The 19,757-nt window shown below is 40.4% G+C and overlaps 2 protein-coding genes across 2 annotated transcripts in view; both read left to right on the top strand.

Moving 5' to 3' along the window:
* Positions 1-6,520, top strand: part of LOC138855229 (glycoprotein-N-acetylgalactosamine 3-beta-galactosyltransferase 1-like) — a 117,449-nt gene extending 110,929 nt beyond the window's left edge. Inside the window, exon 7 of the mRNA XM_070103515.1 lies at positions 5,410-6,520. Within this exon, the coding sequence (XP_069959616.1) occupies positions 5,410-5,505 (96 nt within the window). The 3' untranslated portion in view covers positions 5,506-6,520. The remainder of the gene's footprint in view (positions 1-5,409) is intronic.
* The window catches only part of LOC128703098 (glycoprotein-N-acetylgalactosamine 3-beta-galactosyltransferase 1-like), a 536,922-nt gene that overhangs the window by 151,780 nt on the left and 365,385 nt on the right, over positions 1-19,757 (top strand). The gene's annotated exons all lie outside the window — the stretch shown is intronic.

Here is a 19,757-nt window from a genome sequence, read left to right as displayed (position 1 = left end):
TAATACTTGGGAATTCTTCGCTTGCCTAACCCTTGGGCACGACCTTGGGCACGACCTACTTCCACACTGGACAAATGTGACACCACCTACGACTGCTGCACCTCTCCTGCCATACGGTTTATAAGCTCCTTCTCCGCTCATATGCCGTATTCTATTCAAGATTGATGGACTGACCACATCGACTCAAGGTTGAGGGACTGATTACCTCATTCTCCTCCTGTTCTTCAAGTTTATCCTTTGTATGGACTGATGAAGCCACTGTGTGGCGAAACGTTTCCTTAATAAAGATACCCAAGAGTTGCACATGTGTCTAATTTAACAATTAATTTTCTTTGGCGTCACATCAGTACTCACAAACTCACCTTTCTGCCTGATTAATATACAAGAGCAGTAATAATATTATTATTATTATAATCAAGGGGGAAGCGCTAAACCCGGGGGATTATACAGCGCCTGGAAGGTTCCTTGATGTTGGTGAGGGGCTCTTGATTTAGGGAATTGGATCTGTGCTCCAGTTCCCCGAATTAAGCCTGAATGCCTGAAGAGCAGTAATAGAAAACTATTTAAGCAAGTTTTTGCCCAAATAGCAGGAGAAGAGGTTGTCTTAATAATCTAGCAGGCTATATCAGTGGCAGGAATATATCTAGCAGGCTATATCAGTGGCAGGAATATATCTAGCAGGCTATATCAGTGGCAGGAATATATCTAGCAGGCTATATCAGTGGCAGGAATATGTCTAGCAGGCTATATCAGTGGCAGGAATATATCTAGCAGGCTATATCAGTGGCAGGAATATATCTAGCAGGCTATATCAGTGGCAGGAATATGGCCAGGATTAATAGGAAAATATGCAAATATTAGAGAACCACTGGGGAAGGCCTACTGGCATATGCGTAGTTGGTTCTACTGGCACTATGGAACCACTGGGGAAGGCCTACTGGCATATGCGTAGTTGGTCCTACTGGCACTATGGAACCACTGGGGAAGGTCTACTGGCATATGTGTAGTTGGTCCTACTGTCACTATGGAGCCACTGATGAAGGCCTGCTGGCATATACATAGTTGGTCCTGCTGGCACTATGGAACCACTGATGAAGGCCTGCTGGCATATACTTAGTTGGTCTTGCTGGCACTATTGAACCACTGGGGAAGGCCTACTGGCATATGCGTAGTTGGTCCTACTGGCACTATGGAACCACTGATGAAGGCCTGCTGGCTTATACTTAGTTGGTCTTGCTGGCACTATGGAACCACTGGGGAAGACCTACTGGCATATGCTTACTTGGTCCTGCTGGCACTATGGAACCACTGATGAAGGCCTGCTGGCATATACTTAGTTGGTCCTGCTGGCACTATGGAACCACTGGGGAAGACCTACTGGCATATACTTAGTTGGTCTTGCTGGCACTATGGAACCACTGGGGAAGACCTACTGGCATGTACTTAGTTGGTCCTGCTGGCACTATGGAACCACTGGGGAAGACCTACTGGCATATACTTAGTTGGTCCTGCTGGCACTATGGAACCACTGGGGAAGACCTACTGGCATGTACTTAGTTGGTCCTGCTGGCACTATGGAACCACTGGGGAAGACCTACTGGCATATACTTAGTTGGTCCTGCTGGCACTATGGAACCACTGGGGAAGACCTACTGGCATGTACTTAGTTGGTCCTGCTGGCACTATGGAACCACTGGGGAAGACCTACTGGCATGTACTTAGTTGGTCCTGCTGGCACTATGGAACCACTGGGGAAGACCTACTGGCATGTACTTAGTTGGTCCTGCTGGCACTATGGAACCACTGGGGAAGACCTACTGGCATGTACTTAGTTGGTCCTGCTGGCACTATGGAACCACTGGGGAAGACCTACTGGCATATACTTAGTTGGTCCTGCTGGCACTATGGAACCACTGGGGAAGACCTACTGGCATGTACTTAGTTGGTCTTGCTGGCACTATGGAACCACTGGGGAAGACCTACTGGCATGTACTTAGTTGGTCTTGCTGGCACTATGGAACCACTGGGGAAGACCTACTGGCATGTACTTAGTTGGTCCTGCTGGCACTATGGAACCACTGGGGAAGACCTACTGGCATGTACTTAGTTGGTCCTGCTGGCACTATGGAACCACTGGGGAAGACCTACTGGCATGTACTTAGTTGGTCCTGCTGGCACTATGGAACCACTGGGGAAGACCTACTGGCATGTACTTAGTTGGTCTTGCTGGCACTATGGAACCACTGGGGAAGACCTACTGGCATGTACTTAGTTGGTCCTGCTGGCACTATGGAACCACTGGGGAAGACCTACTGGCATGTACTTAGTTGGTCTTGCTGGCACTATGGAACCACTGGGGAAGACCTACTGGCATGTACTTAGTTGGTCCTGCTGGCACTATGGAACCACTGGGGAAGACCTACTGGCATGTACTTAGTTGGTCCTGCTGGCACTATGGAACCACTGGGGAAGACCTACTGGCATGTACTTAGTTGGTCCTGCTGGCACTATGGAACCACTGGGGAAGACCTACTGGCATGTACTTAGTTGGTCCTGCTGGCACTATGGAACCACTGGGGAAGACCTACTGGCATGTACTTAGTTGGTCTTGCTGGCACTATGGAACCACTGGGGAAGACCTACTGGCATGTACTTAGTTGGTCCTGCTGGCACTATGGAACCACTGGGGAAGACCTACTGGCATGTACTTAGTTGGTCCTGCTGGCACTATGGAACCACTGGGGAAGACCTACTGGCATGTACTTAGTTGGTCCTGCTGGCACTATGGAACCACTGGGGAAGACCTACTGGCATGTACTTAGTTGGTCTTGCTGGCACTATGGAACCACTGGGGAAGACCTACTGGCATGTACTTAGTTGGTCCTGCTGGCACTGTGGACACTGCTTTAGAAACTTCATTCCCCAAAGATGTGATTTGTGTCTCAATAAACTTAGTATTACTACTACTACAACTTGGCTATATTTCTGTCTCTTACCTATGAATTGTGCTGCCATCGTGTTCTAATTTGCTTTAATATCCAATCCCATAAAATTTGTGGCACTAGATTCATGTTATCTGAGCCGCCTCTTCCAGCCAGCTGCGAGAGAAAGATTCCAGCGACGTGTTGTCTGCCTTAATTATTTAACCTTAATTTATTGCTAATTAGTTGATAATTACAGAAACACTGCAATAGAGTTCAAAATCTACCCTATTTATTTTTCACTTCATTATATTTTCTGTTGCTCAACCACGCCTATCTCACATAAAGAATTAAGAAAATAGTACAAATAATAAGCATATCATTAAATACAATGTCGTTCCAGTATAGTTAACTATAGGAGTTGTAATAATATAGAAAGAAAATTAAATTTCTGGATTTAGGTCAAAATATAAAATTATAATCTAGTTTAAAATTCCAGTAATTTACTGAATGAAGAGTTTATAACAATATATTACTTAGGTATAGTTACTAAATTAAAATAATTACACTAACAGAAATTGGCTAAAATATTGAAAGAGAAAGTCAAGCACTGAGAGCAGCTTCATGAAATTATGTTATTTCACAGTGTTTACACAGAGACAGAGGCGTCTAATATCATCAGTGATGACTCACTACTGTAACACAACCATGTGCACAGCATCTGCCTTCTTCTTCCCCATTCATATTCTGAGTTCACCCTGATTCTATTTCTACTCTTCTGTCCTCTTCCTCAAATCAACACTTTCAGCCCAGATAGAGGGTGTTAATCTGCACATTTTAATCCAATGGAGGTTCAGTAAGATTGTAAGAATATCTGACAGATAACATCCAGGGTGGTGAGGTGTGCCTTGTGTTATTCCTCACAAGGAGAAATTTATCAAAGGTTCCATCTCACAGATATCCCTCACTGGGAGGTATCCCTTTTTCTCACCAAACATTACAAAAATTTCATACAATTTACAAAACAATTACATTAATAAGTCACACTAACGAAAAGGAGAGAGGAGGGGTATATATAGGCAGGAGGTGGTAGTAGTAGTGGAGGTAGAAGGTACTGCCCAGTCCCCACCTCCATCGCACACAGACGGAAGAAGCCACTCATGGCTCATGCTTATGACTTGTTTGGAAATGAAGAGGATACGACACGGCCAAGGAATCGGATGAGGAAATGTGGGGCGCAGATCTGGAGAAGAAATTGCACGATCACTCCCTGGATTCACGAGACAGAGAGACAAACGAATGGGGAAACTTCCATTCATAGAAGTTTCCCCATAGTAAAACAAATGATCCTATACGACTCTAAATATGATTACTCCACCAATAAAAACACCTCATGAATTGACAGCTGAAGTACTGAAAAGGAAATACCCTATCTCCTCTTGGGCTTCTGGTATAGCACACTCTCTTAGGTTCGAGTAGTGTTTTCAGTCCGGCGTATACGATGGTGTGTCATCTCAAACACAACAGACTCGTCTGTTACCTTCCCCACTCACACAACTAGCAGGAAGAAGCAATGGAACAGTTGCAGCAAGAGTCACAGTTGCATCTCTGATGTCTAAGGGCTTTCATCTGTCATAACTCGGCACCACTGGATCCACTGCCGGCATTCAAGAAGCAGCCTGAGCACCTGGGTGACTGATTATAAAAAGAGACATGCTATACATATGGGGAGGACAGCGTAGTAGTCGTTGTAGTGGTGGTGGTAATAGTGTTAACAGTAACTGTTACCAGTAGCAGTAATAACAGCAGTCAGCGGTGGACGGCTGTCTCCTCACCTACTCCTCATGAATTTGAAGTGACCAAGGTCTAAGGACCCACATGTATTCAGTCTTCAATAAAGTGTCCTTAGTGAAGGCATTCGTGTTCCCTCTAGTTGTCGGTAGACAGTTGCCTTCTTACTACATTTGATAGCATGTGTCTGACACTTTCAGTTCTGAGCTGCTACTAAAACAGGGTAATGAGTGTGGCATAACTGCAGTGCAGAACAGTTAGGTGATCTGGGATAACATGTATGTCACCTGTAGTTCAGAACTGCTAGGAGAACATGGGTAACAGGTTTCTGACAACCGTTGTTCAGAACAGTTAGGCGAATATTTCATAACAGCTCATAACCGATTGAGTAATACCTGCTGTTCATCACTGCAAGGTGAACAAGGGCAACATAAACTCGATTTTAGTCGGAAAAACGACTGTTAGTGAATAAACAGAAAGATTTTGGGGGGAACTAAATCAGGAACTCCCAGTACCAGGACCATGTTTCAGTCCCTCTTTCCATCTTTCTGGTTAAGGGTATCATGCGTATACAAACAAGTTCCATGTTTCTTCAGGCCACACATAGGATAAAGCCCAAGTCTTTTGCTTGAGCCAATGAGGCACAAGCAAGCTTAAGTGATGACCTTAAAATTAACGTTATTCCATTACATTTCAGATGCTGATGGAGCGTGGCATTTTGGCGTCAGTAGCACAAACGATGCAGAGACTGACAGCTAAGGAAGAGAACAAAATTTCTATTATTAAACAATAAAATTCGAAATGTATTAAAAACTGACTCTGAGAGAAAGAGAGAGAGAGAGAGAAAGAGAGGATAGCAGACCTACTGGTGTTACACTGTTTTTTATGTAATGGATGACAGATATCAGGACTTACAATGTCTATTCAGATGAGATCAGAAGAGTAAAATAGCAAAGGTTTTCGCCTCTCATCACGACCTAGGATTATTTATGATGATATAACGCCCAGCTTCAGCACCTTGTTACTATAACTACCTGTATATAATTTAGTTCCTGTCCATGAAAAAGTTCCAGCACCTGACTTAGTTTCGTCTCCTGACATTGTTTTGTGACTCATGTGAGTTGAGAAAATTTTGTGAATATAATATTAATCTTGATTTAATTCACTTTTCTTAGCTCCTTCAGCTGGCTTAGTTCCTACACCAAAGTTAAATTATTCACTTGTCCCAGACCTTGTGGAATAAAGGCAAATGCAACATTTACATTTTACTAAGAGACGTTTCACCCACTAAGGGGCTATTTCAGTTCAGTGGAAATAACCCCTAGTGAGTGAAACATCTCCCAGTTTAATGCCCAGTGTTGTTTTGTGTCTCTGTTCCACAGTCTATTGGCGACTGGGATGGATTATAGTTTACTCGTACAGAAACAAGGCAAGTCATACGACCGATGCTTGTCGCCGCTTACTATGGATCATATCATGCAGTGTGGAGTCTTAGTTTTATGGTATTTCATACTAGGACCTTGCGTTAGTTCTTGAATTTGATGAGTGAATCATTACTCAATAAGATATTCGGGGACTAGAGTTCAGATGTGGTGCCTCTCTGAGTGATCGTGCGAACACTGGTACATTATGTCACTTCTTGTGATTTAATAAAACAAATTATTATTATAATTAAAAAGAAGCGCTAAGCCACAAGGGCTATACAGCTTAATAAAACAAAAATACAATACTTAGTAATTTTTTTCTATAATACCTCCCATTAAGGGATTCATTATTCCCAAACAGAACTTGGAAAACACTCAGAATATGTTGTGGAAAGAAGAAAGGTAACTGTACTAAGGAGACCAGAACTGACCTGCATCATCTAAGTGAGCTCTAACTAATGATGCATAGAACTGTAGTATAACTTCTGGACACCTGTTGCTTATACTTCATGATATAAATCCCAGTAATCCGTTTGCCTTATTACGTACTCTTAGGCAATGCTGTCTTGGCTTCAGATTGCTGCTTACCATAACTTCCAAGTGCTTTTCGTATTCTGTATGGCCAAGTTCTATATTATTTAGTTTTTAGGTGCTAGGGTTATTTACATTCTGAGCCTCAGGAACTGGCATTATCAACATTGAAATGCATCTGCTACGTTTCTGAGCTTATCTAAATCGTCCTGAAGTTAAGTGACATCTTCCTATGAATCAGTCATCCTGCCTATTTTTGTGTCTTCTTTGAATTTGCTCATATCACTTGTTATTTCCTCGTCAAGGTTATTAATTTATATTATGAACAACAATGATCCTAAAACTGATTCTTGTGGGATGCCACTTTCGGTTGATCCCTACTCAGATTTCACCACATTTATATACACTTTGCCTCCACTTGGCCAGCCACGCCGTGATCCATAACAGGACATTTTTCACATTATCATCAGTTGCCACTTTCTTAAACAGTATTTTGTGTGATTCTCTATCAAAAGCTTTACTGAAGAAAGGCAGTAAATTAATCTGACAGGAACGACCCCTAGTGAATCCGTGATCAGTGTCATAAATCAAGTTTTGCTCCTAATATCAGCTATAATTGACGCTAGTAATATTCCTACAGTTGAGGTCAGGCTTATTGTGCGGAAGTTTGACGGTAATTACTTATCCTCTGCTTTAAAAAACTAGGAACTGCATTAACCATCTTCTACAACCTTTGAAAAAAGTTCTTCAGAGACTGGGGATTTATTTTGCTTTAATCTGTTAACCTGTTTGATTACCATATCCCAAGTGACTGTGATATTACATAATTTAGTTTCTTCAGGGTGTGAAAACCGAGTGGAAATAATTATTAAAAACTGAGCACATTTCATCGTTTTTATCAGTAAGATGACCAGATTTAGTTTGTTCTAAATACCAGAAAAAATCCTTTCCAATTTGTTTTCAAATCCTTAGTAACGTTAATTTCATAGTCCCGTTAAATTTTTTTTTTATCTTTTTTTTTTTTTTGATCTCCCTCTTAATGTAAAAAAATTGATTCCTAAGGTGACCTCTTTTTATACACATACAATTTTTTTTCTACCCTTGAATGTGTTTGAGCCTATTCTTCATCCATTTGGGATCAGTTCTATTCGATCTTATTTCTCTGTTTAGAAACCTGTCATACTGATAACTCTTTTCGTTACCCCAGGCACAGATGATAGATGTTATCTAAGCCCTTCGTAATCTACTAAACGAAAATCTGTGACCGTTACTGAATTATCCCTACTTCCATACTTCCATTCTTCAATTTATGGTCGTCCGTGCAATGTTCATTTGTAATTTATTGGATATTAACAAGGGAATCCACGTCTGCCAGAACCAAATCGAGCAGATTATTTGCCCAAGTTGATTCTGTAACAAACTGCTTTAAAAACAATCTTGAATTAACTTTTAATACACCTATGAAAATTTCTACCTAGACAAACTGTGTTCTTTCAGTTTTTATACACGTTTTTATGCAGCAGTTCAGGTGTTCTCTGACAGATGGTTATTTCTGTCAACGTGGAACAACTTAAAACCCTGAACGTGACATTCAGAAGGCATATCCTGATTCTTCATAATAAACCAACTCTCAGTTACGGCAAATACGTATATGTTAACCACACTTGCAACTAATCTCAACTCATCCATTTGTTTCTAATGCTTCGACTATTTGTATATTATGTATTAAGAAACCCTCTTTAATCTTCCCTCTTTCCCTGTTTAAATCTCTATAACTGCCCTTAATTAACACCTCGTGGCACTGGCTGAACAATCTTCACCAATAACTCTACCTCATTTTGATCTCCTGATAATTCATCCTGCCCAATTCTATTGTATCATATTTCATTGCTTTCCCACAAAAACCCTTACCTCTGTTTCTAATTTAAAATCCTAACAACTCCCTTCACTGCACTGGCCAATGCCCCCACATCTGCCATAGATAAATGAATCCTCCCTCTCTGTCTTACATGTCATGTCTACCATAGATAAGGTCCAAATTATCTATAAATGGTTGGCTGAACAGTTTGTTCAGCCAACAATTAACACAAGCTGTCATGGACAACTATTCGTTTCAAGTTCCTTTCCTTGGCAAAATGCCATGTATTACATGGAGCCATCCTTTTTCCTAATTATGTCTATCATTGACCTATACTTGCTAATCATGTCTTCACTCCTGTATCTGCCAACAGCGTTTCCTCCAGCACTGAAACAGATGATAGGATTGCTCTCATTACCTTTCATGATGTTGTCCATAAACTTAATCTGACTATAGCTAACTTCACTGGCGGTGTTCGTGGTGACGTTCTTGGTGGTCTTCGTTGAGATGATCCTTTTTTGGTTTGTCAGGATCGTCGATTAACACTCTTCTGATAACATAAAAAGTGTTGCTAGTCTTCACAACAATCTGCAGGACCTTCCTTAGTTTCAAGGTCGTCTCACTCTTTTGAACCAGCATACAACCATTGGTCTGATCATCGATGCGATTGTTCTCAACGAGGTAGTTTTGGGGATAATCCTTGTATATACCTTACAGCAGCTGAATCTCTCTTCTAGCTTCCTCTAACTCAGCCCTAACCTGGAGATACAGCTACTCACAGTTGAGGGAAGCCATCCAACACAATCTCAGCTAAGAACATAGGGCACTCTCAAGTGTGAAGATTGAGACACTTATGCAGCATATGGGAATCTTTATTCAGGAAACGTTTCGCCACACAGTGGCTTCATCAGTCCAATACAAAGAGGAAGGCGTAAGGAGAGGAGGAGAATGAGGTAATCAGTCCCTCAACCTGGAGTCGATGTGTTCAGTCCATCAATCTTGTAGAATGTACAGCATAGGGCCGTAGACGTGGCTTATATACTGTAGTGAGGTGACGTGAAGCAGGTGGAGGCGGGGTCATAGTGGTAACATACACTAGTCGAAGTAGGTCTTCATCCAAAGGTTGAACAAGTGTTGAAGAATTCTTTGTAACAAGATCCCATGATGCTGCAGTGTCTGACAGTTGTGATGAATGGTTTGAAAAACCTTGTCGGTTTTTCAAACCATTCATCACAACTGTCAGACACTGCAGCATCATGGGATCTTGTTACAAAGAATTCTTCAACACTTGTTCAACCTTTGGATGAAGACCTACTTCGACTAGTGTATGTTACCACTATGACCCCGCCTCCACCTGCTTCACGTCACCTCACTACAGTATATAAGCCACGTCTACGGCCCTATGCTGTACATTCTACAAGATTGATGGACTGAACACATCGACTCCAGGTTGAGGGACTGATTACCTCATTCTCCTCCTCTCCTTACGCCTTCCTCTTTGTATTGGACTGATGAAGCCACTGTGTGGCGAAACGTTTCCTGAATAAAGATTCCCATATGCTGCATAAGTGTCTCAATCTTCAACTTGTCGGTTTTTCAAACCATTCATCACAACTCTCAAGTGTATTAACCTCTGGTCACTTGCTTCTGCATTACGCTAAGAGACTTATCATCTTTCTCCAAAGGTGATGGACAGATTACTCTCAACTTCGTCTACTTCGTATTCCTCAAGAGCAAATATCTGTAGCAGACTGATGAAGCCTGCAATGAAAGTAAAACGTTTTTGTTAAATGAGATTCTTAACATTGTTCATGTTACTGCTCTTGTTACTGCTTCCAGTATTCAACTGACGAAGCCTGTTGTGAAAGTGAAATTTTCTAAAACACGTTTTGTCAATACGTCTTATTCATAAGAACCATAGTAATTGTCTTTTGCATAAATTTGAACCTTGCTTTCTCTCCATTGAAATGGTTTCCAAATTTCAGAACTGACATTAATGAGCTGGAAAATGTGCAGAGAATGATGATGGTCCTGATTTCACATATCAAAAGTTTTTCTTATCTAGAGAATCCTAATATACTGAATTTACACTTTGGGGATGTAAATTATAAACTGGTCAACAACCACAATACTTCCGTGACCAAAGTAGCAATTTCCAACTAATTTTAGGTCACTGACAATTAATATTATAGTTAAAATTGTTTGTTCATTTTACACCTACGTGTCACAACAGGTTCCAACAAGCTTGTGGCAGTGTTTCTTACCACATTCACAGTCTGACTGACCTTCATTATTGTTCCAGCAGTCATAGACGGTGGTTATGATGTGCAAGTTTATATTTTGAGGTGAAATGCAGGTGATTTTCTTAGCCAAACACTTTTTAAACTTATAATAAATATTCATTGAACAAGTTATTGACATGCATGTAACAGCCGTACAAGAGGTTCCCACTACATCAGGAGAGACTTACCACCTCGTCCATCATTGGAGCCTGGCATGAAAAATGTTCAACATCCACCTCTTATTGAACCAAACAAAATTTTGCTACCACCACTACACATAAAACTGAGGCTCATGAAAAACTTTGTAAAAGCTGTGGACAAACCCGGTCAGGGATTCAAGTATTTAACAAAATTCCCCTCACTGAGTGATGCTAAGAGGGGGAGACTTCAATGGTCCTCAGATTCGAGAGCTTCTTAAAGATGGTGACTTTGAGTCAGACCTTCATGGGGAGGAGAGAGCTGCTTGGGAAACATTCATGTTCGGAAACAGAAGGGAAGGCAACTATGAAGAATTGGTGGAACACCTCATCAAGGCTTTCAAGAACATGGGATGTAACATGTCACTTAAAATTCACTTTTTGGGCTCACATTTAGACACTTTTCCAGCAAACTGTGAGGCAGTTAATGACGAGCATGGTGAAAAGTTTCACCAAGATATTTCAACCATGGAAAAAATGGTACCAGGGCAAACGGGGCAGAAGAATGCTTGCAGACTATTGCTGGACATTGAAAAGAGATGATTCTTCAGCCCACTATAAATGTCAAGAAAAAGGCAGAGAGTAAGTACAGATTAGAGTTTATAACATACTGACACATATTGTACGTTATAATAAAATAATCATATTTTACTTCTCGTATCTTTAAACCTATAACCAATAAACATTTTTCAAGGTGATATTGGATTCAGGACATGAAAATACATAAGAATTAACTAATCTCATTTAAGAAGCATACAACTTTTTAAAAATTGTTGACCAGTGTTTTACTGGAAACTTCTCCTCCAAATGCATTTCATGGGAAAAATAAAACAACCTGGAGGATACTTGGAGGGTGTTCCGGGGATCAACGCCCCCTCGGCTCGATCCATTAACAGACCTTCCCGTGTATCAGGGCCTGATCAACTAGACTGTTACTGCTGGCTGCAAGTAGTCCAACGTACGAACCATATCCCGGCTGATCTGGCACTGACTTGAAGGCAGCCAGCGGTCTATTTGTAAATTCCCCATATGCATGGTAGGAGGCTGTTGAACAGTCTTCGGCCCTGGACGCTTATTGTGTTTACTCTTAGTGTACTAATCACGAATCGTGCCCCTACGTTTCACTGGGGGGATTATGTTACATCGTCTGCCAAGTCTTTTGCTTTCGACCCCTACCCCACCACAAGGCGGGGTAGGGGTCAGCCTAGGAAAGGTTAGAGGGAAGGGGGTTAGTTTAATGTTTATTATGCACCCCATACCCATCCTGTGGGCGGTAGTCAAAAGATTACAGAGGTACATAATGGGTCCAGGGACTGGGCCTCAAAGTTTTGATAGCTGAGCAAGTTACAGAGGTAATGAATTCACAATTTACAAAGGTAATGAACTCACAATTTACAAAGGTAATGAACTCCAGGTAGGTCTAGTCACAATCATGACAAGTTACAAAGGTATTTACAGATTACAGAGGTACACAATGGGTCCAGGGACCGGGCTCCAAAGTTTTGATGGCTGAACTAGGTACAAGGTAATGAACTCACAAGTTACAAAGGTAATGAACTCACAAGTTACAAAGGTAATGAACTCACAAGTTACAAAGGTAATGAATACTGTAAGAATGGTTACTTACGTTTATACATGGCTGCAATCATGAACAAATTTTAGAGTAATGAGCAATTCACACTTCCACACCCGGTCACAACTGTAGTGAGTTATTGGTTCAAATGTTGATTGCTGAGTCTCTCTCTCTCTCACACACACACACACACACACACATACAAATTCATACACACACACACATAAACACACACACACACACACACACACACACACACACACACACACACACACACACACACACACACACACACACACACACACATACACAAACTCATACACACACATGCACACACACTCATACACACACACACACACTCATACACACACACACACACTCATACTCACACACACACACACACACACACACACACACACACACACACACACACACACACACACACACTCACACACTCATACACATACACACAAACACACACACACACATACACACACACACACACACACACACACACACGACATGTGCCTAGGACCAAATGGTAACTAACACACACACACACACACACACACACACACACACACACACGTGCTCATATACAACAGGCCTAGTGTCTAATCGACATGTGCCTAGGACAAAATGGTAACTAACACAGACAGACACACACACACACACACACGTGCTCATATACAAAAGGCCTAGTGTCTAATCGACATGTGCCTAGGACAAAATGGTAACTAACACACACACACACACACACACACACACACACACACACACACACACACACACACACACGTGCTCATATACAACAGGCCTAGTGTCTAATCGACATGTGCCTAGGACAAAATGGTAACTAACACACACACACACACACACACACACACACACACACACACACACACACACACACACACACACACACATGTGCTCATATACAACAGGCCTAGTGTCTAATCGACATGTGCCTAGGACAAAATGGTAACTAACATACACACACCTACACACCTACAACAGGCCTAGTGTCTAATCGACATGTGCCTAGGACAAAATGGTAACTAACTAACACACACACACACACACACACACACACCTACACACCTACACACCTACACACACACAACAGGCCTAGTGTCTAATCGGCATGTGCCTAGGACAAAATGGTAACTAACACACATGCACATATGTGGTAATGCTTTATTTACAGCTAGCAAAGTCAGGGTATTTCTCCAGAATGGTCTGTAATATACCACTGTGGATAAAATACTTAGCCATTTCTTGAACACTTCTGAGTGAGTTGTTTCTAAATTCATTAATTTTATCGCACTCCAGTGAGGGTAAAGGAGATTTTGTGTGCGAGGGGCTTGGACTTCCAGCAAGCATGCGTGAGCGTATTTGATAGGAGTAAATAGAGACAAATGGTTTTTAATACTTGACGTGCTGTTGGAGTGTGAGCAAAGTAACATTTATGAAGGGATTCAGGGAAACCGGCAGACCGGACTTGAGTCCTGGAGATGGGAAGTACAGTGCATGCACTCTGAAGGAGGGGTGTTAATGTTGCAGTTTTGTAACTGTAGTGTAAGGCATCCCTCTGGCAAGACAGTGATGGAGTGAATGATGATGAAAGTTTTTCTTTTTCGGGCCACCCTGCCTTGGTGGGAATTGGCCAATGTGTTAATAATAATAGTAAAAAAAAAAAAAAAATTGAAGCATTTTCGGGCATTCCTGATTTTTTAACTAAAATACATAAATTATCACACTTTTGCTGGAAACTGGTGCTTCAACTACATTTTATGGGAAAAGGAAGACAAATCATTTATTATTTTTTACAATAACATATTTCAGTATGGTAGATAACAATAGAGGTTTCTCAAGAAATTCATGAAAGCATTGAATCGTCGAGATACGCAAAAAAAAAAACAAAAAAATTTTTAGTACATTTTCCCATATTTTTAAATATTTCACATATGAAAGTACACAAAAATATGTAGTAGGTTGGTAGACAGCAGCCACCCAGGGAGGTGCTATCATCCTGTGGTAGTAGGTTGGTAGACAGCAGCCACCCAGGGAGGTGCTACCGTCCTGTGGTAGTAGGTTGGTAGACAGCAGCCACCCAGGGAGGTACTACCGTCCTGTGGTAGTAGGTTGGTAGACAGCAGCCACCCAGGGAGGTACTATCATCCTGTGGTAGTAGGTTGGTAGACAGCAGCCACCCAGGGAGGTACTACCGTCCTGTGGTAGTAGGTTGGTAGACAGCAGCCACCCAGGGAGGTGCTACCATCCTGCCAAGTGAGTGTAAAACGAAAACCTGTAATTGTTTTACATAATGGTAGGATTGCTGGTGTCTTTTTTGTGTCTCATAAACATTAAACATACAACATTTCAGGTACGTCTTGCTACTTCTACTTACACTTAGGTCACACTACACATGCATGTACAAGCATACATACATACCTCTTTGAGTTTTCTTCTATTTTCTTACTAGTTCTTGTCTCCATGGGGAAGTAAAATGGGAGTAAAATTCTGGGAGAAAGGGGCTAATAACCCCTTCTTCTGTATGCATTACTAAAGTTAAAACTTTCACTTTTCTTTCTGGGCCACCCTGCTTCGGTGGGATACTGCCGGTTTGTTATTTTTAAATTATGTAATATATTTAAAAGTATAAGAAAATGTGCTAACACTTTATTTTATTCATATCGACGATTCAGTGAGGTTTGAATCACTTTCTGGAAAACCTCAATTTTTAGCTGAGATATGCATATACGCTGCTTGAAAAAAATAACATTTGTCTTACTTTTCTCTTAAAATGATATTAGAGCAGCAGTTACGATTCAAAGTGTAACAATTTACGTAATTAAGCAAAAAGTTGAGTTATGTCAGAAAATGCGTCGAACTCCTTTAAATCGTCCAAATATACAATTATATATACAATTAAATAACATTTTAGCACTTTTTTGTTAATTATTTAATGTTTCACGTAGTTTTTAAAAAAAATCGTATGAAATAGTCAATGATGTATATTTTTGTGTATTTTTTCATATGATTTTTTTTTTAAATTATGTGAAATATTTAAAAGTATAGAAAAAATGTGCAAAAACATTATTTTTTGCATATTTTGACCATTCAGTGTCGTTTCAACCTTTTTCTCAAAAATCTTAATCTTCAGCAAAAAAAAAAAAAAAAAAAAAAAAAAAAAAAAAAAAAAAAAAAAAATGGTATATGCTACTTGATAAAAAAAGTATTATAATGCAATTGCAGAAGCTGTTTTGATTTAAAATGTGATAATTTACGTATTTTAGCAAAAAAAAATAATGTAAAAATCGCTCTCAATCGTCGAAATACTCAAGAAACTAACGTTTTATCACATTTTCCTTAATTTTTTTTTTATTGTTTCAGGTAATTTTAAAAAATTGAATGAAGTACTCAATAATATGTATTTTTGTGGAATTCTTATATAAAAATAAAAATGTGAAATATATAAAAATATAAAAAAATGTGTTAAAACATTTTATTAATATAGTGAACTTTAATGTATGTTTTGACAAACCTCAGTATTTTTTAAGTGGAATAAATGCATATTTTATCTAAAAATTGAGGCTTGTTTTACTTTTCCCTGACAATGCGTTTGGAGTAATAATTCCCATTACAATTGTGGAAATTTGAGGAATTTAGCTAAATTATGAGGTTTGTCAGAAAATACTTCAGACTCTACTAAATCCTCGAAATATGTAATTGCATAACATTTTAGAATATTTGCTCTAGTTTTTTAGCATTTCAAGTATTTTGAAAAAAGTCACATGAAATATTCAATAATAAAATAGAGTGGTACCTCGAGATACGAACATAATTGGTACCAGAAAGCTGTTCGAGTGCCGATACCGAACAAATTTATTCCCATAAGGAATAATGTAAATTAAATTAATCCGTTTCAGATCCCCAAAAATACACTTACAAAAACACTTACATAAATACACTTACATAATTGTTCGAGTTCTGAGCTGTTCGTATCTTGAGGTATATACTCTTATTGATTTTTTTTTTTGGGGGGGGGGAATATGTGAAACATGTAAAAATATAGAAACATGTGTTAAAACGGTATTTTACTGTCTATTTCGACGATTCACTGCGACTTCAAGTATTTTCTTGAAAACCTTATTTTTTTTTTAGGTAAAATGTTCAGATGTTATTTGAAAAAATATGATTGAATTGGTTTATTCTTCCAATAAAATGCAATTGAAACAGCAGTTTCAATTAAAATTGTGAATATTTGCGGATTTTAGCTAAAAAAATGTTTTTTGAGTTTGTGAAAAATGCTTCATACCGCTCTAAATCATCTAATTATGCATTAAAATAACATTTTAAAACATCTCAAATTTTTAATATTTCATTTATTTTTAGAAAAGCATATGAAATATTCAACATAATAGAGTATATCGGGGTTGACAGTATCGAAGGCCTTTGGCAAGTCTAAGGTTACTATTCCTATGAGGTTCCCTATCGACATTTCAGTTCTTATGGATTAATTAGGGAGGTATCGTGTGAGTAAGATCTTTTAAAGCATGATTGGTAACTATGGAGAATGTTGTTGTTATTAAGATAATTAACTACTTGACAGTACACCGCCCTCTCTAAAATTTTGGATATTACACTGAGTAGACTAACAGGCCAATAGTTGCTGACATCAGACCTACTATTTTTCTTGAAATAGGAGTAACTCTGACCTCCTTGAACCTCTCTGGTACGGTATTACTGATGGACAGAATTATTTTTTTTATATTTTATTTAAAACCAATACAGTTTAACATAAAAATAAATGGAAACAGTATGGATCTCAATCCTGAAGGTACGTACACTGCCAAACAAAAAAAAAAAAAAAAGAAGCCCCGACACAAATTAGCTGGCACAAACGGATTGCAAATATATGCTCGCAAGATATTGCTGCAAAACATACAACAATAACTTACGGCAAGAACATAACTACAAAGAAATACAGTCACAGGGCCGTGAACTGAAATGTATACACATTCTTGATTCAAAATCTTACATATATAAATTTTACATATAACATGACATCTGACAAAAGCTCAATACACTAGTAAAGAATATATACAGGAAATTGTATCAATGTGTAAACTTAACACTCGCAATACCTGCAACCCACCCCTTCCCATAAATCGAATTACCCTTCCAAACAATTCCCTGACCCTCCCTATGCGTTCACAAAAAATATACAACATGAAAAATGGTTTCTAGTTTCACCACACGCTCGACACTCCCCACCTTCCCTGAGCTTTCTACTAAATAAGACGACCCCAGACGGCAGAATCCCGTGTAAAAAGCGATACATCACCTCTCGTACACCCGGATTGATGCCCAACTTCCGGAGACATTCCCACATGTCGCGCCAGGCATACATCGGGTATGCTCCTTCCACAGCAGCCACCTCCAAGCCCCCCCCCCCCACTCTCTCGATTACACGCAGCTTGATTCGAGCTGGATCCCTCGCCACAATCAAAACTCTCAACATCCCCTCTCCTGCTCGTAAATCCTTCCCCGCCCATCAACGTTTTATGTCCTCGTGCACTTTCTCGATCCCCCTCCCCCTTATTCCCACCCATCGGCAGAAAACTTCTTTTCACGTAAATACTCATAATCTTAATTTCCAGCGGTATGAGCCCCAGCCCTCCTTGGCCAATCGGCAAAGTAATTACAACTCTGCTTAACCACTCACAGCCAGATCCTCAAATAAACCGATAAACCCTATGAAACAATTTCGTGACCACTCCGTGCATTAACGGATACATGACCACCACATGCCATAATTACTATATAATAGCACGTTTGTCACGATTACTCTTTGGTGCAACGTGAGATGTGCAGACCTCAATCCTCCTAGTCTCTTTAACACACTATCCACAACCCTCACATAGTTCACCTCACGTGCCACCATCTGATCACAAATATACACAATCCCACATATCTTACGCTGGTCCACCATGCTCCACCTACCCCTCATTCCCCTACTCATTTGGTCCCAATTTACCACTGCCATGAACTTAGTTTTCGTGGCATTAATTCTCATCCCTGTCACCTCTCCAAAAACGTCCACGATAACTTCCACCTGCTTCAAGTCTACACCACCTCCTACCAATACCATTGTATCATCTACGTAACCCACAATACCAGGCCACCCATCGCTCTTATAACCCCCCAAACTCCCCAAAACACTAGCCCACACAGCCCTATAAAAAAGATCCTGAAAACACACAAACAATAATTGTGAAATGGGACAGCCTTGCCTCAAACCCCGACCCATCTGAACTGGCACACCTAATCGACCATTGACCTGCACACGCATAGTCTCCCCCTTGTATAAAGTCTGTGCCCAAGAGATGATTTCATTCCCACAACCCTACCAATTCATGAACTGCCACAAATCTCCCCTTTCTACACTATCAAATGCAGTGGCCCAATCAAATGCTAAAATCCCCCACCCCCCGATACCTGTCGCCTTTCTATGAAACCTCGAATCATCCCGTGCCCTTCGAACATGGACCTGCCTGGTATCCCGTATTATCTCCTATCAGTAACTTTGTCCATCACCTTTTTCAGTCTGTTCCCCAGTATCCTCGCGAACAACTTGTAATCACCGCACATGAGTGAAATGGCCCTATAGTCCAGAACTGTTGATCGATCCCCTTTTGGCACCAATACCACCACTGCCGTTTGTTTCAATTCTCCCATAACCCTGTCAGTCTTTAAGATGTTAGACAACCGTACCAAAAACGCCTTCATAACACCCCAATTTGTTAAATAGAAATCACTCGGTAGCCCATTAATGCCAGGTGCTTTGCCTAAGTTCGCCCCAGCCAGAGCTTGCCATATCTCGCACTCCAAAATAAGCCCTTCCAATGCTTCTCTGTCTTGCGTACTAAGCCCACACTGCATGTTGTTACCAATTTCCCGTAGTGCTATATCACTTATTCCAATGCTTGACATGCAGGTCTTAAACCAAGCTTCTATATACCTGATCATGCCCTCCGTCATCACCAACGCTTGTCCCTCGTGATAGCCTCCTATCCCTGCATGCACTGTTAACCCCATCATTTCCGTAGCTGCTCTGCGCTGCCTCTGTTCCCTCAACACACAAGCCGAAGGCCGATCCCCATAGAGAACCTCC

The sequence above is a fragment of the Cherax quadricarinatus genome, chromosome 85, assembly GCF_038502225.1.
Source record: "Cherax quadricarinatus isolate ZL_2023a chromosome 85, ASM3850222v1, whole genome shotgun sequence".
NCBI classification, from domain to species: Eukaryota; Metazoa; Arthropoda; class Malacostraca; order Decapoda; family Parastacidae; genus Cherax; species Cherax quadricarinatus.
Note: the sequence above shows the minus strand (reverse complement) of the source record. Positions and strands in the feature narration are given on the sequence as shown.